This window comes from Poecilia reticulata, linkage group LG4, assembly GCF_000633615.1.
Source record: "Poecilia reticulata strain Guanapo linkage group LG4, Guppy_female_1.0+MT, whole genome shotgun sequence".
In the NCBI taxonomy this organism is placed as follows: domain Eukaryota; kingdom Metazoa; phylum Chordata; class Actinopteri; order Cyprinodontiformes; family Poeciliidae; genus Poecilia; species Poecilia reticulata.
The window spans coordinates 14,218,763-14,243,615 of record NC_024334.1 but is presented as its reverse complement, the minus strand read 5'-3'; the positions used below and the strand labels follow the sequence as shown (position 1 = coordinate 14,243,615).

General features: G+C 37.4%; 1 protein-coding gene across 2 annotated transcripts in view; it reads right to left on the bottom strand.

The window, feature by feature from the left end:
- naaladl2 (N-acetylated alpha-linked acidic dipeptidase like 2) overlaps window positions 1–24,853 on the bottom strand; it is a 415,941-nt gene that overhangs the window by 62,744 nt on the left and 328,344 nt on the right. For both annotated transcript variants that reach the window (XM_017304561.1, XM_008407820.2), the window contains one exon: window positions 6,934–7,023. In XM_017304561.1, coding sequence (XP_017160050.1) covers window positions 6,934–7,023 — 90 coding nt within the window. The remainder of the gene's footprint in view (window positions 1–6,933; window positions 7,024–24,853) is intronic.

Genomic DNA, 24,853 nt, shown 5'->3' with positions numbered 1-24,853 from the left:
GTTGAGAGACGCAAGACCCAAAACTCTGGATGAGCTTAAAGGCTATCAAAGCATCCTGGGCCTCCATAACACCTCAGCAGTGCCACAGGCTGATTGCCTCCATGCCACGACCCACTGAAGGCTGCAAAAGGATTCCTGACCAAGTATTGAGTGCATAACTGAACATAATTATTTGAAGGTTGACTTTTTTGGTATTAAAACACATTTCTTTTATTGGTCGGATGAAATATGCTAATTTTTTGAGACAGGAATTTTGGGTTTTCATGAGCTGTAGCCAAAATCATCAGTATTAAAACAATAAAAGACCTGAAATAGTTCAATTGGTGTGCAATGCATCTAAAATATAGGACAGTTTAGTTTTTATCATTACATTATGAAAAATAATGAACTTTATCACAATATGCTAATTTTTTGAGAAGGACTTGGAATGTATTCTTTTTATATTCGCTTGTGTCTCAAATACATATTGATAAACTTATTGACTTCATTTAGTACATAGCATTGATTGAAAATAGATATCCACTTTTTTCTGCAGTAGATTATGAGTAGCGTATAAAACAAAATGAGTTATCAAAGTAGGTTGCGGCATACGCCTTAGGGAGGCAGGAACTGCAGCATGCCTGTGACGAAACATGCGATGGAAGACAGTACTAATATAAACCACAAAAAATCAGCCACAAAACTAGAAATTTATGAAATGGTGAACGGCTCCATTAGAAATATATGAACAATTTAGGAGTGTGGAGTGGAAAAGAAAAAAATCGGCAACAGTCAAAAATACTGAAAATGTGTGAGTACCGAATCAGAATCAGCACTATCTATGCTTACTGGAAAAGGCGGGATGCAAATAAAAGATAAATATGTGCATACACAGCGTTTGTACTTACAGGAGAGACAGCGAAGTAGAAGGTTTTCACAAGTAGCACTCTGCAGTGCAAAGGTAAAAGTCTAAATAATTTGTGTCCAGGACATGTGGGGTCTGCACCTGTACAAGTACTGGACAGAGGGAAGATCAGCCTGAATAATCTTCTTTCCTTACCTCACATATTTAGCTAATGGTTAGCTGCTAATAATGCTAACATTAGCCTCTAATTTGTAGCTCCTACCAGTGCTAAATTTAAAAAAACAAATTCAAAGAGGTCTAATGAATCTGAACTGCAATTAATTCTCTTTAGTTCAACATATAAAATATACTGAGAGACAAATACTTAAAAAAAAATAGAGATTCTTTAAAATACAGTTTGAGATTCATGAAACCTTCATTTTATTTTTAAAAAGGACACAAAGATTTGGTCAAACTTAGAGGTAAACAAGCATAGCAGCTGAAATGTATCCTAGGATGTTTTTTATCTTGGTTTTGGGGGTTAAAAATAATTAGAAATCAGACTTTCATTGAGAAATTGTTATTTTTTTCTCTCTACATGAAGTAGTTCTGTCCAGCCAGCACTTCTACAAAGAAAGATCTTTATCTTTACACACCTGAAAAACACATAACAACCCAAAGAACAGCAATCCATTCATCTCCTAAACCCAGTGGCACATACTTGTCTTATTATTTTTCCAAGCCACTTGTCCTGAGAATATAAACACAGTCACTGTCATCCACGATATTCTCTCATCTGCTAAATAGAGCAGCGTACAGCTTGTTTGACAGCACTAGCAGGTGATCTCATTACACTTGTCTAAGCTTCATGTGGGCGAAGACGCTTGAAAACAACTGCAAACCTCCTGCAGACACATCACTGTCCATGCTGCTCCACCAACTGTAGGTGCAACGTGGTCATCCATCCAACAATTGTGTTTGCATGCATTTATTTTATTATTTAGAACTGAACTACAGAGAAAAAGGTTTACACAGTCACCCATGAGTATAGTCCGTAACAGACCCCACACATAGAAACAGGTGAATGCCACATAAACCATTTATTCAAAACGTCCTCTCTGTGTCACTCATTTATACAAAGAGGAGAAAAAGTTATCCTCTGACTTCAAACTGCCACATGTAGCTGTAAAAAAACCCACTCTTTCTATAGTTCAGTTATATTCTGCTTTATAGTGTGTTATTAGCAAAGTAGGAGGCTTCCCTTCTTGCTTTTTACAAAAGACAAAATAGAAATATCCTTTGTCCTGAGCAGCAGTGCAGTGAAGGATTTTATTAATGTACATAAAGGGATAGCTCAGGATTTTTAGGAAGGGTTTCTGTTCAATTGTCTAACTAGCGGTTTCTCTTGGTGTTTTTATTAACTATAAATCAAGATTTACCGAATCCTGATGCTAAAGTGAAATGCTACCTTGAGAGGGGTCAAGTCCAGACAGGATCTCTGCCATCAATAACTCCTGTTTAAAAACCATCACAGCTATCACTACGTAATGAACCTTTAATCGGTCATCATGTTTGGAGTGTGTAGCTATTTACAGAGCAGCTGATGATTATGTACTTGGGAAATGAATGAATGTGCCACCAATGAAACCGTCTGAGAACAGAACACAGAAGTTATGATCACAGTGACTGTCATCAAAATGGTAAAAATGAACTCTGTATTGTCACAGACTTGGGTTTGAAAAAACATACTTGTTCAGTTTTGATACAATGAAAACGTCTAATGTTAGATTCTTACTAGCTTTTAATTCAGTACACACAAATGCATTGGGAACATTTTTCACTTATTTCAAATGGAAACTTGAATTGTTCAGATTTGGTCTGGATTTTTCTTTACAAGTTCAAACATTTAATGTGAGAGACGGCGTACAGCCTGGACAGGTTCCCAGTACACACGTCACCGTCCACCGGAGGTAAACTTTACACCTTAAATGCACAACAATGCCAGTTTAGACTTTGAGCAACTTGGTAAAACTGTATTGTGTAACATTAAATCATGCTTGGCTGCAACTGTATCGATGGCAGCTCTTCTTCTTCTTCTATTCAGTGTTTGTTAGCTTCTGTTAGCTTCTTGGCGCAGCTCCATTCTCCTGCTACTGGTAGCTAAAATCATGATACCATCACTGTGTATCCCTCTGAAAAACGAACCCATTTAAATAAAGAAATCCCTCCATGGGTGATACCACGATAGAGAGCGTTTATTTTATAGCGTTAACACCGGTGCTGTAAGTGGTCCGGTATGAAATGGGGGTGATAGAACAACACAGCATTTTTAAACTTCAATAATCAGAATGCAGAAATTGTTTCCATTGTTTTAAAAGGTTTATGTCAGTCTGCCTTTTCCCCATCGATACTCTTCCTGACCGCCCTGCACCTTATGGCTTAAAAAAAAAGAATGACGCGCACAGTGCGCAAAAATCTGAAACAGGAACAGTGGGACTTAAAATGGAGCGACGAACTAGATGTGAATTATGGCATAAAAACAGAGAATCCGACGCTGAACAGTGAAAAATCAACRCATGATGTGAAACACATGACGATTAGGCGGCGCAGCAGGTGATGAGTGAAGATTACTGGTGGTCAATAAATAATAAAATAAATGTAGCAACAGGAAAGAAACTAAAGTGGACATTAATCAACCAAGAGAGGATAATACTAATCAAATGAAACTAAATGGAAATGAATGAAGAACAAAATGCAAGAATAAACTAAGAAATTATTTTTATTGATAAAAACAGAAACAAGCATAAAAATCAAAACATCTACAATAGTGATAGTAGATGTTTTGTCAGTGCAAAGTCGCCTACAAATTCCTTGGTGGGGGGCGGTGAGGGAACTGGATTAAGGCTAGGGGGGCGCTGGCCCAAAAAGGTTGAGGAACACTGATTTAGTGGCACTGATACTCAAACTCGTTCAACCCACAAATACAGAGAAGGACAGAGGAAAAATGAGGCATCATGCCGAGATGTGATGCATGCGCACGTTGAGTTAGAACAAGCCGTCCTTAGTTTTCATATTTGTTTCGAGGTCAGTGAATTTCTGCACCTGTCTGTGCAGATGAAGGAAATGGGTGTTTGAATCAAATCAGGAGAGAAAAATGAGCTGCCAACCAGGCGCCTTTTAAAAGAGCAATCACCATCCAGCAGGGATGGACTGCATGTGAAGGGCGCCAGAACACAGAACGCCAGCACTGTACTCTGCTGACACACACATGCACACGCACACACACGGCAGTCAAAACTGTTTATTATTTTTCACCTGCAGTATAACTGACTTTAACTACAGCCATGTTTGAGGTTACAAAGGAATGATAATGAACAGTTCTGATGAAAATAAATCCTTAGGAATGTTCAGGAAAAAGATATTAGTGTTTACATCTATTTAGTTCCATCTATCTTCCCATCAAAAAGCATGACGCTGCCACCACCATGTATTACACCAGGCACACAGACCTTCTTCCATATCTTTGAAGCGTCCTCTGCAAGGCTTGCAGGGAAACTTTTACATTGAATCTTTAAGTCTTTCTTCCAACAGTTTCCAGACAGGCCAGATTTGTGGACTGAACCAATTTTAAAGATTTGAAAGGTTGTATTTGAGGCATTATTTTCTTTATGTCTCAAAATTGTGAACTACTTCATTTAGGTCTGTCACACAAAATCACAATAAAACCCACAAAGGTTTGTTTGTGGTTTTAAAATGATTAAATAGAATGAAGTTTTAAGAATTGTAAAACCTGTTTATATCAATACTCGATCGTCAACGATTTTTTATGTTGTTGACTGATTGGAACTTTTGATTTAACGCTGGATTTTAGGGGTTTTGATATGTGATGCCATACACAGTCAGAAATAAACAGCAATAATTTGGGTTATTTAGTCCATCAATGTGTCTTTACTTTTCAAGGTCATATTTTCACCATAGTATTCACAAAAGTATTACAGTTTTAAATTAAATATTTCATTAGCAAAACTCAGATTTTATTTTGGTAGCAAACGTCTGGTTATTTGCAAAGGAATTTGCATGTTAGCTAAATAGAGGCTAAATAACTTAGTTTGTAAACTAAATATTTAGCTTAGTAACTAAATATTTAGTTATCACATATTTAGTTTGGAGCTAAACATTTAGCTTATCCCATTAAGCTCCATTTAGATTAGAGCTAAATATGGTGAAAATATGACTTTGAAAAATAAACCCCCTTTTTTGTTTATTTAAGACAGGTTAAATAACCCAGATTATTGCTGTTCCTTGTTGACTATAAGTGTAGAAAAGAGAGTCTCCTTGAAGCAGTATTTGTTCTAGAGATTTTTTTTTAATTTTCAGCAGGCTGTCTGGGTAGCAAAAATAAATGACAATTAATCCTTTATTTTTATAAATCAGCTTCTTCTTAAAATCTATGTACCTATGAATTTATTGAAGGCATGACATGTTTAAAAAAATCCTGTGGAATGAAGAGTGATTTTAAACGTTTGCGCTGCCCAGGCAGAGACACCAATTTGAAGAGTCTTCATTTAGAGCCAGGCTCCATAAAAGATAATGAAAATGTCACAGAGCCTTATGTAATTTGTAAGCGCTGACAGCTTTCCCACAGAGGTGATAACTATTGTTAACTGGTGACATTTATAAGCAATGAGAGTGTTCTCTTTAACAGGCAGGGCTATGTTAAAAAGGCCCAGTTACATGAGATAGAAATTTTCATTTGACAACAGCTTACGTAAGCTCTGTGTGTTTTATTGGACTTTTATAAAGATGTCAAAGCGGGACAAATGAGAATTTATTCATGCAATGAAAATAACAAGAAGATTTTAACCACATCATATTCTGACCATCGGGTGATATCTTTCTAGATTTTGCAGACAAAAACATTTTGGGCGGATGAACTGCTTTTTGAATTGCAGCAAAGTTGTTGCAGCTTTTTTAATTAGATCCGCCACTCTGCTGAACAGGAGAGAAAAGTAAACTGCTGCAATGCCTATATTAGCTCTAGTTTATATTGTTAAATAGGACATGGTTTGACTGACAGAGATAAAAATGGATGTTTTATGCTGTACTTAGCTAATAACCCTGCTGTTTCCACTAAGTGACTGACTGAAGCTGGCTTTGAGGCTGACTGTAAATAAAAGATGTTCTCAAGCATCTAATTTATAAGGATGTGCATAATGAGCAGCTGTTAATGAATACATCAACACTCCCTCAGAATTTGCTGTGCACCTTACAAAAGCTGACATGTTAACTTGTTTGCTGTTTTGGCAGCAAACATTTGCTTCTTTAGACAAAACCAAACGTTTGGCGAATTAAGACGTCACATTTATAGCTAATTCTGGATTCCAGTCGCTGGAATTAACTTCCAACAAGTTAATTGTTTTATTTTCGAAACTTGTTACAAATCAAAACCCTGTAATTAAAGTGAATTATCTATGGATGATTTTTGAAAGCGATTTCTGAGGGAAGCTTGTAAGTCTGGACGGTTCCTTTGATCTTTTTCTCCTCAGAAACTTTTCCATTTTTTGCTTTGCAAGCAAAACAGCTTGATGAATATGACTGGCAGCCAATCAGAAATTAACATTTCATTTGATTATTTTAACTTAGTTTTTATTTTGTAAAAATTATTCAATAACAGAAGACACACATTTTTATAAAACGGTTAAGATTCATCATCTACCCTCCATTTTTCTGAGGTCCTCACTGTGACTCTGGCAGCCCCCACTTTGAAAAACACTCATTTAAAGGGCCAGCTCTTCTACAGTCCATGCTGGGGTTTAAAAGTGCAACTCATAGTAATGTGTTCTTAATGTTGAAGTCAAACTGTTTCTTATTTCACAATGTATATGTGTGAACGTGTGTGTCATGTGGGATACTGTGGTACAGTGCGTGTGTTTGGGAAAAAGGGTGTAAAATTCACATTTTAAGGATTCCTTTACAATGAAGTCACATTATTGCATTTGTTTCTCCCAGTTGCATGACCAAGAAAGACACTTTTACTCCACCTGAGTATTACAATTACCAGATATTCAATTAAAGATGTTTGAGTGATTAGACAGACTCAGCAGCCCTACCTTTGCAATGGTTTCGTGGAACTTGAACAATGGGTCGAGTGTTTCTGGCGACTTTGCAGAGAATTGGGCCTCTGACAGGAAACTGGTGGTCTGAAGAGCAAAATGGAATCATTAGACATGATACAAATAAAGCTTTTGCATTTTGTCAATTAGTCTAAACTAATCTCAGTCACTTTAGAGGTAATTTGACCTCATCAACAAAACTCTTCAATAAAAACCTTAATCTTTAAACATAAATAATCATACTTGACTGTGAAATTATTTATTTACTTTATTGGGGGGGGAGGTTCCGTTTTTTTGTGTGTGTTTGGTGTTGCTGTGTGAGTAATTGACAGAATATGAACCAAAGATCCTGATGGAAAATACATAAGCAAACACAATTAAACCAAACTGGGGGCTGAATTCTTTGTTGTTACTATGGTAACGGAGCCTTATCCCAATCAAACACTGCTTTGGTGTGTTGAAAGGAAGCCAAAACGAGTCAGAACATCTTGGCTGTATTCAGACTTGCAGGGCCTCACTCTGAGCACACACCTGTGGATTAGCACCCCCGCTCACCCCTCCCAGCTAGCTCAGAGCCATTAGCCTTAGACACGCAGTGCTAAAGAGCAGGCCAAATCAAGCACTCTGTTCTATACTTCACAGGGCCATGAATGGCCAGGGAGAACTGAAGGTTTTAAACAAAAGAGCTTTAGCCAAGATCAAAGACACCAGAGTTTCATTCCCATTAGAGGCCTTTGTGTTGCTAATCTACACCTCACTTCATCTTTCACACAACAGGAGCACGCCATGCCTTCATCTCAGCTCTCATGCCTACTTTTTTCCTTTCAGTTTTTTTTCTGGTAAGAATTTAAATTACAATTGCAAAGACAAATATCATTAGAGGTTCATATGAGCAAGCTACTAAATCAGTTAGCAGATTGGGTTATATCACTATTGGGTTATAAACGGGCTATCAAAGCATGGAAAATGTTAGCTCATTGTGAGAGCTGCATACCTTAAATAAAACTCACCTATCAGCCCTGCTGATGTTTCTTACTGATCTACTGAGGTCTGGAAAAATGAAGAGATCACATCATGATCTCTGTGCATGACGTCTATTTCAGTTTTAGTTGAATTTGAATAAAAGCAGAACCTATTCTACTTACTGAGGTTGATTAGCTAATTACCTGAAGCAAATGTTTTATTTAAAGAAGGTAAATATTAAAATCACTACAATGGTCATCAACTTTCCTCTTTCAATAGGACCAGCAGGACTGCAATACAATGTTGATGGTATCTAAAAATAGGAAGGCAGGAGGAAGTTCATCTTTTTCTGTCACCTTTGTATTGCTTTTATCTACTAACATGCTTCACACATTTTTATTTAAACGGGAAGTATTATGTATTTCCAGGCATGTTGTATTTTCTTTAGCACAATCAAGTCACTATGTTATTTTTAGTTGTAATAAAAAAAACTAAATATATCAAACATGACTTATAGTTTAACACAGGAGAGCCCAAAGACGGTCCTCGAGGGATTCATTACTAATTATTCTGATTAATTATAATGACTGTTAACCGCTTGTTTTGTTTTTTTTTTGTTATGCCACCACAGCCACTTGGTGCTCTATGGCAGCGTGACAGCGCTGTGTGGAGAACACAATACAACAAGAGTACTGAGCTGGTTATGCTTAATAAGCATTTGGGCTGAAACAATTATTTGAATTAATTGTGACGAATCGATTATTGAAAAACAAATTTAGTAATCAATGAATCATTAGCTGGAGAATACAGACTGAAAATTAGGTAATTTGCTGAAAGAACAGCAGACTGAGAGAACATATGAAGCAAAAACTGTACAAAAAATATACACATTTTACATTTAGGAGAAAAAAAAACTTCTTTGTATGTTAACACAGTGGTTACATAAAAATCTGCAGAATGTGACATTTTTTTTATCCAATTAACACTCAGAATAATTGATGATTAAAATAATCATTAGTCCTAATAGGCATCGTATTTACTTGGCCAAGGCAAAAAAAATCTAATTTGTCCAATTAGCTGCATGCACAAAAGGACATGTACTCTGATATCACATCAAAAAAACCATACACAGCGATACAAAATGTCAGTATTAGCATTTCTGTAAGAAGAAAATAAATGAGTGAAGGACAGTAATTACAGGTTTGAACAAATGAAAGTATCCTGCTCATCACTCAGGACTGAGCTCTATCAAACCGTCTGTCCTTGAGGGAAAAACATCTTCAGATGTCTATTTGTTTGAGCCCCACTCAGGGCTCTTTGTGACCCAGCAGCTCTGTGGACATATTTCAGCATTTGCATGAAAAGAAAGAAAGGCCTTATTCTGTACAGGTGAATAATTGTAGAAAAATGTTCAATTGTACGATTGCTTGAGTGGAAATGATCAGCAAGTGGCTGAAGTTGTCTATTGAGCCAACATAAAGGTTTTAGAAAATATGTTGATGCTTTCCTTTTTTTGAATCTCCAGTAGAGAACTCTAGGTTTTTAGGTATAAAGTACATGTAGCTGCCTGGAACACGCTGGCGTGGAGTGTAAGTCATCCACTACACAATGCTAAGTGTAAAGTAGAAGGCAGCTGGACTTGTCTGGTTTTTTGAAGATGCTTCATCTCGCATACAGACTTCTTTCTGTCTGAACACGATTGGATGCAACAATTTTCAGCTGCTAACCAAACAGTCGTATCAACTGTTTGCAGAGTAATCAGTAATAAGGACCATGGAAGTCACTAATGGAGCAGCAGCCATGTGAGTCACTGGCTGGGTAACTGACTCAGGGCTCACTGAGGTAACTCCAGATTTCAATCTGCATGGCGGCAGTCAAACAGATCATGTACTCTGGCTGAGCTGGTGATGACTGTTGATGCCGATGTATAGCAGTGATTGGTTACCTTCAGTTACTATAAAATGACAGCAACTCATGAAATTGGTTCCCTTTCTTCATCTCCAGGAGTTTCTTTCTGCTGGGACAGATTGCTGCTTGGACCCAGAAGGCTGAATAGATTTGGAAAAATGACGAGACACACAGCTGCTTGACTACAGCTGTAGAAAAATTAAATATAGGCGGTTGTCTTTACAACTCTGTGAGCCGTTTTTTGCCTTCAGACCAATGAAACAAAATGTATTTAGAGAAAAAACTGTCCTCCCAGTACAGGAAGCAGTTTAGATTTTTGAATTAAAGAACTTTTCTTCTTAGATTTTATACATTTTTGACAAGTAAACATTCAAATGATGTAAAGGATCACATGCAACTTGTTGACTTTCTCACTGTATCAAAATGTTCTGCATGTGTTGCATGAAAATAACTGCAGCATTTTTTCTTTAAAACAATGCTAAGCAATGTTTTAAAATGCAATGGCCAAATTTCTTGCAAGCTGTGGTAAACATGAAACTTCAGCTGATGACCAAGAGTTGCAGAGCTTCCCATTGGTGCTAAACTTAGGCATTTTGTCATGTTTAGTTTAAAATCTAAAATAAAAAAATTATCAAACTGGAATAGGACTGAGATTCTCTAAAACACATTTTGACATTTGTGAAAACAGAAAATCTCCCTTTCCCCACAGAAAAAGGGGATTTTTTTTGTTTCACCCAAAACGTCTAAAATCTGTTTCATCTTTTGAGCTCAAAGGATTTTGTTTTTTAAATCTAATTTCATTAAATGGATGCATATCTACTCTGTCAGTTTTAATTCCAAGCTTTGCTAATGTTTTGGAGATGCTGCATTGATAATAATGAACTTATAATCTATTTTCAAAATAAAGGGATTTCCACTTTTTCCTTGCAGAAAGTTTGCAACTTTCAACGACTCTAAATTGATGCTTTAGTTCTACCTGGTTTTGTCCCACATGACGTGTTTATTTGGTGACTTTATTAAGCTGAGTTATGAAATTAAAGTGAGCATTTTATTTTTTTTATTTTTTATTTAATTTTACATAATTTGAAAGACAACCTTTGTTTTGACTAAGGTTGTCTTTATCCAATATTACGATTTCTAAAAAATAAAACAAAGAATAAAATGAATAAAAACTACAACGTTGTTATTGACTAACTGCTTGTGAGGCCTAACAAATTCTCAGATATTCACATCAGTTAAAACATACAAGGAAACGGTTGCATGCGTCCAGAAATACATAAGCTAAGAGCTTAGTTAATATATTGGAGAAATACTTTAAAATCATATGTGGCAGAGGAAAACAGGGGAAAACAGACAGTTCAGCTGATACTCAGGAAAGAAGCAGTTGAGCGAAGGAGAGAGAAAACATTAGAAAGAACAAAGGGAAGGAAGAGTAAAAGACAAAAAAGGGATGATTAAAAAATCTTTGAGTGTTCATGAGGTTAATGTAGTGAATCCTTGTAAAATGAACACCCAGACAAACATCCACTTTCATCACAGAATGGGTGCAGAGCGAGGAGAGGCGCTGCATCGCTGAGCTTAGTTCCACCTGAGCTGGGTTGCCATTGATTTTTTTTCTCTGCCTCTCGTTTCTTAGTGAGGATCCCATCTGTCCATCTCCCTTCTCCCTGTCTTTCCAGGTGCTGAATGTAATTGGATTTTCTCACTGTAAAACTGTGTGTTTAAAACTCTGCTGGAGCTGGAGCTTGGACAGCCAGTCAAGCTTGGAAGCTAAGCTGAAAACAACAGATAGAGCGACTTCCCTAACACCTGCCAATTGTAAACAATTCGGAGTCTAAACATAGATATCCGTTTTGGACGATCATTTTTTAAAGATATCTGTGTTTGTGAATGCTAAGTAACTAAACAGAAAAAATATTAAAGCTGCCAAAGTGAAAAGTCAAGCTGTTCACAGTCAATAAATATTATTGAAGCTCAACATTTTACATTGTTTGAAGTCATTTTGTTGGCATTTTATCTTGAAAACGTACATTACAGTGTATGACCTTACATACACTGTAAACCTTCAGTTTCTCACTGTCTGACATTAATGTGAATGCTTTACTGTTTTAGGTCAATTAGAATCACCACAGTTATTCCTTTCTCTAAATATCACACAAAGACGCCATTTTAAATTACTTTCTTCAGTCAGAAGCTTCAACATACCGTACCATCACTGTGCTTCTAAGTAACATTGAAAATTCCAGATAATGATGTCATGGCTTTATTCATGTACTCAATGCCTCTGCCTTTCTGCATTTGGGTTCTAAATCAACACCACTCACAACATGACAAGACAGGTGCACTTCATGATATATGTGACAAAATTACACTTTTTTTTTCCTTTTAAATGGGTACAATTGAATCAGACTGGATGAAGACCCATTGTGCTCAAATTCTCAGTTGGATTTATGTCTTTACTTTGGTTAGGCCCTTCTAGGACATGGAAACTTAAGTCTTTTGTAGTTTAAACAGTTTTTTAAAATCCAGATTTGTTCAGTATGTTGCTGCATCTTTCTTCCTGTCAACTCTAACCAGCCCTTCTATGCCTGTGGACCCCTGAAGCTGTCCTCACTCTGTGTTATATCACACTAATTCTGCAATCTCTTATTGTCCCTTATGGTTCATAATTGCTAAAAGTTGGTGAGGTAAATCAGGAACATAATATTGGTGAAGTGACTTAACTTTAATGGGGGCCATCCCATTGACTGTGAGGCATGAAGATGACACATAGATCATGGAAGAAAAGGATGATCTAAAATGTTATAAACTGAAGTCTCTGTCATGTGACAAAATGTGAAAAAATATTGTCGCTGTGTAGCTAACTTTTAAAAAATGTCTCTTAGGTTACGCCAGAGGATGTCAGCTGTAGTCCAAACCCCCTAAAAGTGTTCAGTCCTTCTCATTAATAGTTTGTGTTTAATGTTGTTCAACATTTCTAGGCCTTGATTTGCTTTAACCACCAGCTCAACGCCATCCCTGCCCCGACACCAACAGAACCACTAAAAGTTCCAAAGCTTTCCCGTTGGAGGGGCTCCATTACCACACTGCCCTCTTAAGCATTTGGTAAGTTCATAAATATTAATGGGGTGTGCTCATGTACCATTATACTTTATTAAGAGGAGGAGAAATGTGTGTAAATTTGCTAGTAGAAAGCATTAAACTAAACGAGTTATAATAAAAACTTTGTGGTTCTTTTCATTCTATTAAATGTCCTCCGGCAAATTAAAAATGATCTGACTGAAGACGTGTGCTGAGACAATATCGTGCCCTGGCTTTTCAAATATTTGAGAAGTTCTCTCTTGTTCACCTTCACCCACTGCAGCGTCTGCTTCTTGAGTTTTATGCTTCAGGACATTACCAAGGTTGGACCAGGGAAAACCAGGAGTCTGAGGTAAAAATCTGATTGCACCTCCCTTCCACAAAACCAAGGTTTTCACTTATCACAAAATAATAAGAATTACTTGGTAAGTAACAGGCTAGAAAATGATTTTAACTTTTAAAAACACATCTGAGAAGTTGTCCACCATCTTGCTCATCTTCACCCACTGCAGCGTCTGCTTCTTGAGTTTTATGCTTCAGGACAGGTCTCCAACTGCCACATACCCTTTCCATTTTGTTAATGTTGTAGCGTTTTTGTAAGTTATAATTGTGCTTTATCAATGTTGTGTTTTTGTAATTTGCAATTGCGCTTTCTTAATGTTATGTTTTTGAATTTGTTGAAGTGGTTTGCACCTCAGGGCCACCGCAGATTTGGGTCAAAAAGCCTTTTGAGAACATCAAAGACACCAGCTACATTTCTACTCAATTATGTGGATTTTAAGTAACATTAAAATGTAAAAAAAGAAAATGCAAATTAGCTAATTTTCCTTCTCCAACCAGGCTATGCAGTTTAATTTAATCAAAAATTGATGCTAAAAATGGCAATAGTAAACAGGAAATGGAGCTCAATACAGAGTACAGTTAAGGTGCATTCTTTGTTGGTAGAAAATAAGCTGTTTCAAATGAAATATACAAAATCATTCTCTGGATTAATTTTCCAGTTCTGTCACTCACAGAATTTCAACTGTATTTGTTGGAATTCTGGTGTGTGTGTGTGATCTGTTTTCAGATCAAATCTTTGCTGGGAGCTCTTATGGCAACTACACATTCAGTTTATAAACACAGCGCCAAGGCACAACACGTCATCTTAAGGGACTTTACCATTAAAAGTTAATTCAATCCAGTCATATATAAATTCCAATTAGTAATCTATCAATGCAGTCAAGCTCAGCTTTTTATTCAAATTAGTTAAACAATTTTTGACTATGAAGTGAAAAGAAATTATACATGGTTTCCATTTTGTTTTTACCAATTAACATCTGAAAAGTGTCAGCCCTTTTGATCGGATATCCCCAAATAATCAACTGCCTTTAAAAGACACCACAAATAAATAAATCTCTGACATATTCTTTCATTATTGTAGCAAATAGAAATCATTTTGATCATTCTAACTGACTTGAAACAAGGGAAGGGTCTGATTTAACCGTACTCGGTGAGAGAAAAAGGTGTATGACTTTTTATTGAGCGTATGTAAACTTCTGGACACAAGAGTAACTCAGCTGCAGGGATTTGAACATTTTCAGCCGCACAAGAATCAATCCGACTGAAAACTATCAAAATGTAACAACCTGTGTGAGGTTAGACATTTCAGTAGTGAGACAATAAAACACAGCTCTGTACTAAATCTCCTGAGAGGCAAAACACAAACTTTACTGGAGGATATTTCTGGGCCCTGCGGTCTGATATTTTGAAATATATAGTCATGTGCTACCTCATTAGAAACATGGGGAAATTATTAGCATTTCAACTGCAAACATCAACCTCCACTGACATGTTTTTAATGAATGAGTGAACAAATTGGGAAGTTACTTCCATATCCAACCTCAGTGTTAAAACATGGTTGAAGTAACATTACTGACTAAATCAATACCAATGCATCAAACCATCTATGCTTGTGTAACACAACTCTTCCCGTGACCTTTACCATTCAGTGCCTGTCTCTCATAGATATTGTGGAAATTAAGACCAACACTCAGTGCAATCTGAGGTTTTGCATTATCAAGGCTCTCTTCAAATGACAGGGTGATAATAGCTTAGAATGGAGCTTTACAGTAATCACAGAGGCAATCACTGTATCCATCATTACGGTGATTGCAAGGTAAAGTTTAAAAATACTGCGAACATTACAATTAGTCGTTCTCAATGGGTACTTGCACATTCTTGATTGGCTGACATTGACATTTAATGCTGCATTAGCAACAGTTGAGGAAGGCTTCAAATTCCGGGTGATGAGCTGCGTCTCTGGAAAGGTCTGTATGGGTCCATTCAGCTGATATGGAAGAAACTGTGATGAATCAAAAGTAGGAAAATGAGGCATTTATGAGGGAAGACAGCCTAATTTATCAGTGGACATATTTAGATTAGAACAGAGTCTGCTGCCACCAGGAGGAGGAGCTCACCGCACTTTGTGGTGGGTTTGTTTTAGCCTTTCAGTTTGCTGTTACTAAGGGATCATGCCCAAAATATGTCAAACGGAAGACATAAAGCACATTTTGCTGAATAGCCTTGTCTATGAATTTACATAAACAACGCAGACATGTTCGTCTTCTCAGACACAGTGATGGTTTTTAACATGGGCAAGAAGGTAGTTTCCCAGGGTGGCATTAGAATTGGTTGCCTGGTTCCTCACACAAACAGCAACTTTTAATAAAATATCCTATTATTCAGTTTCTACCATTAGTTACTCACTAAATAAATCACTAACAGGTACTAAGATAATGTAGATATTGAATAACGCTCACCATTTAAGGGGATGCCACACTTGGCATCTTAAACTACATGAAGTTGAAGAGAGTCAGTGGGGAGAAAATATCTGGGTTTCCTCCCAGGTCCTGTTAACTCTACTTCTGCTCATCTGAATTCAGTTGTAAACAGGTGGACAAATGTAAGGAGAGAGGGACAAAAAAATGGATTTAATATATACAGGTAAACTCCTATAATTTTACATCCTGTCATACTGTTGTCATTGTCATGTACAAGACGACCCAATCGATTCCTCAAGCAATACACTGCCAACTTTATTTAGCTAAACCCCTGCAGCTAAGTCTGTCAGGTTGTTGTTATTAATCACTGAGTATCTATGAAACATAAGAGAATGCTTCTATCCTCTGCACTGCAATCCTGTTCCTGGCACACTTAATCTTTCTGGCAGTTATTTGATTATACCTTGGGGCACAAAAAAGTAAGAGAGAGAAACAGAGAGAGTATAAAAAAAAAAGTTGAATTAGAATTTGACAGTGGGGGTAAAATGATGGAGAAAGAGGAGACGAAGAGTTGGGAACGCTCAGATAAAGAACGACAGTAACATTGCATGGATCAATAGGGTTTGGGTTCAAAACATTTTGTTTCCTTCCTCTCATCTCCCAGTCTTGGTTTCTTTAATACACATTTTATTTTCTCATTCTGTCTTTCTCCGGTTTCAAATGTTTACATCTGGGTGGTCCTCAGTGACAAACTGAAGCAGTTTGTTCTGCTGTTACAGAATCCCAGTGGCCAAAGCAAGCTGGGAGAAATCAGAGCCGGGTCCCATTACCACTTTAATTAAGGCCATTGTACAAGTGAAAGTGGTGTCATTACTGAGCCAGAGTATTTGGACCTCATCGTTGGTCATTATGTACCACTCTATGAGCTCCACTCTAATATTCACTACAGGACATCCACAAGCTCATGCAATATTCACATAAAGTCCATTCACCATCATTACCACATGGTCCTAAATGCTCAAGAATGACATTTATAAAGATGCACAAGACAACATTTATATAATACTCTGATGGAATGGATCACCATTAGATTGACTCGAGTTCCTTTCCAGCACTGTGGCCAATGTAACAGAGCCATAATGCTGTTCATTTAACAGTTAGTTCAGCATTAAATCATTGGGTATAAAGTGATACAATGATATGTAGACTAGAGCAATTTTTTTAACTCCTGTTTATCTTTTACAACATTTCTAAAATGCATGTTTCCCTGAAGAGGACCTCAAGACCTCATTACTTTTCTTCCACACTTTTATCAAAAATTCTTTGGTTTAGCGTTCCAACAAGAAGGAAAAAGATCTCCTTAGACAAAAGCCTTTTGGACTGAAGTGGAACAGAAATGACATCAGGATAAACCACAAGCACATATCAGAGAACACACCTTCAAATCTATTTATCTTTCCTTCGGCACACATTTATATCTGTATATTTTCCATCCTGGTATGTTGGTTGCAGCTGAATGTGTAAGTGTGGGTATATGAGTATACATGTCTCTGTACATTCCTTTTAAATGAGTCTCAGCCCTTACAGGATCCACCAGCGTATCGAATTAGATGCATGTTGGCCTGTCAGGATGTGTTAGGGCTGCATGACAAGCCAGCACACACAGACTGCGCTGGCACTCAGACGTTTTGCATACACTCAGTCATGTATGCTTTAATTACACTGTCTGCTAGCTGGTGGTGGAGCGCAGCCTACCACCAGCCTACATAATAAGGCACACACCCAAACAATGTAAAATGTGGGAAATATGACCTGCAAACAATTTATAGGCCTTAGAATTCCACTAAACATTCATGAAGACATATATCAATATTTAAAGCAGACACTGCTTTAAGTATGATGTGAAAAGAGTCAATGTTTCCAGAACCAGACCGAAGAGTAGAGGAGACTGGGACATTTACTGCTACTGGTCTTAGTCTGTGGAATAACTTACCCTTTAACATTAGGTCTACACATAGTCTGGAACACTTCAAATCATTCTTTGGCATTTACATAAGACATTGCCATTTACCTGTACTGTCTGTTTAATTTATTGAGTTTCATTTTATGTGTTTTTATGAATACTGTACAGTATGTTGGTGCAGTTATTTGTTTTTAAATAAAATTGACATTGACTAGATACAATTTGCTGAGCTTTCTTAGATACATTTCTCTAAATTGGCATTATGAACTGAATTGCACTATACAGCATTATAACCAGAGTTAAGGATGGTCTGTAACTCAATCTGTCCACATGTTTGGATTGTACTGGAATGACTGGGAGTACGTGATATGAACTGGGGCTTCTAATGGACTAGAGATGGCACTTGTTGTTCTTTGGCACCTGAACTGAAGCAAAGGGACAAATAATCTACAGCTATCGATGCCATCATGGGCAACATTAAAAACTATCTCAACTCTCAACTTTGCCCAGTTAACAACATTTCACTTGGATCTGTGACTGTATCATTTCCCCCATTTCCATCCATTTTTTTGTTTTTGTTTTCTCTGAACACTAAATAGTGTCAGGTGCCTTGGAATCTGGGATTACTGTTCTTTATCCATCTAACCACATTGGAGTAGGTAAGTCCAGAATGCACAGATTAATTTAGGAAAATGTTATTTTGAGACATTTATATTTAGCAAAACAGCCATAAAAAGAGGTATCTAAAAGGAAGTTATGCCTTTCCACATCATTTAATTGTAGTGTCCTTCTTGTTATGGTAAAATATTTATTTTGCATATCAACCTAGCTACTAAGCTCCCCCCAATGAGTCTGTAATAGAGAGATCAGAGAAACAGATAAGGCAGGTGATTCAAAGCTGCCAAATGAGAATTTCCTCTGTTAACCTGTGTTTCCATTTATGCTTTAGTCCAACTGATAAGCAAACGTAATGGAACATGCATCAATATTTCCTAAATCCCAGATCTATCTACTTATCGCTTTATTATCTGAGGACCAAAATAGCTTCAAAAATCCCAGAAAATTATAAATCTTTAGGCTACAGAGAGAAATATGAAGCAAGGAAGCAGATGTTACCAAAAAGACCGTGCTGCAATTGTTATTTCTGTAGATATTGGCGCTAGCGCCCAATATCTACCTGTTATCCTGTAAACACCTCCCGGGGGGCGATATTGTGATTTTCTGAACGTTTGCTTTTAGAAAATGATTTCCCTAGTTCAATAAAACAAAGGCTCAGTAAGTATATGATATTGAATTAAACTGGTTCAGTGGGAAGATTAGTGTTCTCGCCATCTGTGCCGCTGGTAGAGGTCCTTAACCCCAGACTGCCTCCAGATCTGCTTTATCGCTGTAAGAATGTGGGAACATTTGTGAATGCGATTTGGAAACCAAGACTCTAGTGTGACCAGAAGAACACACTATAAATTTAGTCAATTTACAATACATAAAGAAAGAATTTATCTTCCATCCCCACATTCCAGAGTGTGTGGGAGTGTGATCTGAAACAAATAGGTGCTCTGCCGCTAACAGTACTAAATCCTGTATTCCATTGAACTGAACAGCTGTTTAGGGTATTTTTTTGTACAATTATGTGTGAAAGAGGTAAACTAGTAATCCATCCATCCATCCATCCATCCATCCATCCATCCATCCATCCATCCATCCATCCATCCATCCATCCATCCATCCATCCATCCATCCATCCATCNCATCCATCCATCCATCCATCCATCCATCCATCCATCCATCCATCCATCCATCCATCCATCCATCCATCCATCCATCCAATGGATCAGGGACTTAAGGTGGCGCCGTAAAATCCAAGCAATAACGTGACTTACATGTCTGTTGTCACCCATCACCTCCCCCTTTACTCGCACTCGGAGATCCAGACATGCGCAGTGGTTTCCTCTGAGCGGGAGGAAATGTCTCTCTAATCGTCAGCAATAAAATAGCGCTGCATAAATCATAGATATGTCGACATGAAAAATCAGCAGCGCTTCGCTTTCACAGACGGCGGGACTTCGTCCAACTTTTAGCGTCACTTGGAAGGAAAGCTTAAAGAAAGGTAAGCTATGTGAACGTGATGCTAGCAAAGCTAGCTGTACGGAGACACATGTTGCATCTGCGATGAAAAAAAGTTGTCACTCATGCGCTGAATTATTGTGCGGAGATTTTGACTGAGGTGTCGCATATATGGTACAACGCTGTGACCAAAGTCTGCTGTAAATTGATATAACATTCACAAATGATCCGATTCTTGTGGACGGATATTTACTTAGTTCTAAAGGACTGAAGCCTCACTGAGAGCCGTTCTTTGTTTTTGTGATGCTCTGCGTGTATACACTGCAGCAGATATTATTTTATTTCATTAAAATATATATATTTATTTAATTGACGAATAAATAAAAGAACGCAGAGCATTCTCATTGCTCTTTGTTTTTGTCTCCTGTCATGGTGGCAGACGTTGCAGCAGGAGGGAGGAGGAGAACACTCATGGTGCTCCTTCTGCTTGGTTACTTCTTGCTTGTTGCGTCTTGGACAGTGTTCATAGTTGCATGTTGTTTACCGTTAATTGCTATGTTTAATGGTGGTTCCTGACATGGGCAATATGGGCAACCGCCCAGGGCGGGATCTTTTTAGGGATGGCAGGAGACCTCTGCGGATTGCAGTACAGAGATGAGAACATTGCAGAATGAAGAAGAGTCTGAATTGATACTGGTTAAATTTATTTCAGCTCTAAGTATTTAATATCTAGGTGTTTTATGGGAATGTGGGCCTTTCAGATCAATTTGAGAACAAATTTTGATAGGTGCACTTAATTTTATTGTGTCATGTAGAGCGGGGAGCTGGTCTTGGTCTTGACTTGGCCTCGGGTTAGATGGTCTTGACTACAACACTGCTATATGGCTCCTTGGTTGCATATCCTCCCTCAGTTTTCTGTTGGTTTTCTTTCAAAATAAAAGCCACTAGTGGCAAAAAAGTGAAGTTCATGCTGTTAGGACAGGAGACAAGATGTTTCCATCCCTGAAATTATGATGCATAGAATCACGTAGTCTAAACTATGTTACAGATAGTAAACACAACATGCTTTATCTGTGGCATTGTTCATTAAAATGGCACATTACTGATGTATTAAAATTAAATACGATCGGTACACTTAATGACATTCGCGATCAGGTAATATATTCAACAAGTACTTTTACTTTTAATACTTAAGTATTTTTAAAAGCTAGTACTTTTTTACTTTTACTTAAGTACAAATGTTAATGTGGTACTTTTACTTTTACTTGAGTACATTTTTGTCTGTGCATTTGTACTTTTACTTAAGTACATATTTTGAGCACTTTCTCCACCACTGGAGAGCAGCCAGTAGTGATGAAGACTAATGACTGGGCAGTCAACTGAAAAATAATCCTATAAAAGAGTTCACACTTTTTCACAATTTTTTATGCACAGATTAAGATTGATTTGCTCTCACACCAAGAAAGAATCAGCTGAGGCACAATCAGAAATAAAGTAGGATAATATATTTTAATTATGTCAAATAGTTCTCTGAAAAGTTCACATAAACATATCTGCATTGATTTATGTAAGCCTGTTGAACTCTGGAGAAACTACCCTTGGCTGAAGTCTAGTGGTCTGTTCTGTCTCAACTGGTCACTGTGATCTATGTAGAGCTAGCTAACTGGTGGCACACACCATTTTAATCACTACATTCACATCCTTATTAACTAAGCTGTATATAAAGGCTTAAGAAGTGTTAAAAATACCTAAGTACTAAACAAAAGACCAAACAGCCAAAGGAAGGAGAGATGAACTTACAAAAACAGAAAATAAGCTGTAAGGTAGAAACAGACATTTGGGGAAACAATGGAACTTATTTTCATTCTGCCAAACATTAAAGAGGAATGATATTAAATTACAAGTGTGACCTGTCCTTTATTTGTTTTTCTTTGCAGTGCCTCAGATTTGGAACCATTTTGTGTATATGAACGGCTGTCTGACACTGAGGAGCTTTGTAGGGCCTTACAATGGGCTTTTGACAGTATTAAAGGTGTTAGACTGAGCCCATTATGGAGGTTGCCAGCTTTTCACTTGATCCTCCTCTGAGTCGTCCTTCTGGAAAGTTCTATAAAATTAAACGTGGCTCCCTAAAATCCTTTTCCAGTAAGCAACTCGGCTCGTCATCTTCACCAACGGATGAGTTACGTGAAAATTAAGAAAATTAAACCTGGAGATGTATTTCTTATTAATTTAGTGCAGTGCGCCGCAGCAAATGGAATATAACGCAGAAAAACTGTTAAAGAACAACTCAAAACCACTTGTATTTTTTTTATGGCTCTGTGTCTGCTACGCTAAAAAGAGACTCGTTGCCATAGCAATTGACTGACAGCAACTCCACTAGTGTATCAGGATTCAACAAAAAATGCATAAAATGTTTCAAATACAAAGAACATAATAGAATCATTGGCTTTGAAGTCATTCTTACTTGTGAATAGAATGTAGTTACAGTGGACTTTCCATGCATAATTTAGAGTGTGGTCTGCTCTAGTCTGGTCTATTGACCACTTTGCACTCACTCTTCTGTGATGCTTCATTCTCCCGTATACCTTTCTAGTATTTTTCAGTTTCTCTTCTTGGTGGCTTGGCTCATGTGTGATTACCCTAACATTGGGAGTACTCTTCATCTAGTCCAGTGGAGACATTGACCTGTTTATTCTTTTGGCTTCTGTCTCTTGGAATCTTTTCTTGGCAGTCTTGGAATCTGTTTGTATTTCTAAGGTATTCTTTAACTGAATTCACCCCTCTGGGGTTTATGAAGGGTGAATCACAGATTTATATCCTTGTTTATGTGTGTGTGTTTGGTTTATTTTTTCAAATGCGATCCTTCAAAGTAGGTGAATTGACCTCAGTTAAGATGGGGAGTCAAGATGGGAAGTGTTTCTGTGTACTTGTGTGTTGTTTGTGTGAGTCCTCCCTGGTGTTCCCACCGTTAGTAGCTGTTAATAGTTGTTTTTGGCCTGACAGCAGAAGAGCTGGAAGCAGCTGTAATATACATCCATCGTTTCTCATCAGCTTCAGACTTCCAGAATGACTGGTAGCACCGTCAGGTATTCACTGCCACCAAACAAGACTCAATTTAGTGTGTTTTTATAGCCAAGACACGCTGCATGAGGAATGCCAAATGCCACTGTAAAATTGATGTAATAAAATGGTATATCAGCTAGAAGAAAAAAAAAACACAAGATCAAGCCTCAATGGGTTCCAGTAGTACCTGTTAGATAAAACTGCTGTGACATTTGTGTGTCCTTTCAAAAAAATGCACTAAATCATCATGTTCACTGGTGCGTGTATAATGCTAGTTGCATCGCTCTTCCTGCACTGGGACTTCTGAGTACAAAATATGTCAGAGCAGTTCATTCATAATGTAGACTGCAACATATCTCTGCAAAAGGAACATCTTAGAGATCCGCAGTTTCATAGTTGATAGATCAAACTAGATGAAGTGTTAATTACTAAGGAGAATTACAACCACATTCTGAACCTCACTCACACAACAATACAAAATCAAAGTGAATATGTGTTCTTGAAAAAAAAAACATTATAATAAAAGGCTTACAGCAATTCTTTAACCCTTCACACAGATATTTTCAACAAGAAAATGGACTGAGCTTCATCATCACCATCATTTGTATTTTCTTCAATGTCGTTGTGATCACTATGAAAAAACACAAGTAAGATCCGAAACTACTTCTGGAAAAACAAATAAAGCTGCTAAGTGAACTGACCTGCACGCATAAGCAGCAGGTAAAAAAGAGGCACTTGTTTTATTCAGGAATGGAAGTTTTAAACCAGGACAGTGAACGGCCATCTGGCTGGAGCATTCCACCAATTAACCATTAGTACATGTGCCTTATTAGTTGAATTAAAATTACTTTTGTTCTGAAAGTTGTTTTTTTGGGGGGTGGAGGGGTTCTTTATTTAAGAGTAGGGTTGGAAGGAATTTGCACATTCTTATCCTTCATTTTAATCTTTCTTCAAAGTTGAACTCTTTTGGGAATTTTGGAATAATTATTAGTAAAACCTGCCAAAGGGTTTCCTATTCAGCCTTAACATAGACAAGAATCTGTCCCTAGAGTAAAGTACATGTTTGTGTAAAACTGTAGATAACATCTAAAGCAAAATGAAGTGATGATATAATGCTTTTGTGAATTAACTTGCATAGATTTTTTATCTTTTGCTAAACATCGGTACATTTTTTCCTCACGACTCTGTTTCTATGACTGTAGTTCAACAGCTGAATGAGCAGCTTGTTACATAGTTTTACCTGGTAAATATGCACTCTGTCCCACACACCCGGTTCAGTTTAAGTTAACCCGAGTGCGGCTTGCTCTAATGCTGGTGCGCTTTAGGTTGGTAACAGAACTCCTTAGTGTGTTAAGAGTGTGAAGATCAGAGAAGTTGAAATGGACGATGCATTGTGGGTTACGAAGAGGTTCACGCAAGAAATAATGCATTCATTTTTACCAACTGACAAAAAAAAATAAAATTATATGAAAAAGAGAGCTTTTTGAGGAGGTGGACCACCAGGAGGAAGTGGACAGGTGTGTTAGGACTAGATGAAGTGGATGGTGTACAGAGGGGCAGTGTTATGCGTTTTCCAGGCACATAGTGCTATTTTATATATGTCAACTTATGTTGTTATAAAAAATGCTTTATCAAATATGATTTAAAAGAAATTATTATTATATTATAATTTAATACCTTGAAATTGGGCCTCCGTCTCTTTAGAAACTCCTGCTCTTTCTGAAACTCTGCCTTCAGGAAGTCCTCACAACATGGCTCCTCTATCAACGCATTAACAACATTTTTCCAGCGTATCACTTATACGTAGCTTGTATAATGAGCTCAACAGATGTGCAGTTCCACCAGATGTTTGCTAATTGCTGCTGGCTAGTCTGAAGGAGCTGAGTGGTGGAGTCAGAGGGGAGGGCTGCTCTGTGAGGCAGTCGGTGTCTTCTGTGTCTTGAAGCTTTCTGTCCACCCAGATGTTTATTAGATTAAAGGATTTCTCAAACATGCATGAAAGAAGACAACACTCCAGGTATGTTTTTGATGATGGAATAACATTATAAAATGATGTAAAGCTTATATTGGTACTGCTATATATTTCTATTATTGATTGGTTGAAATTGTG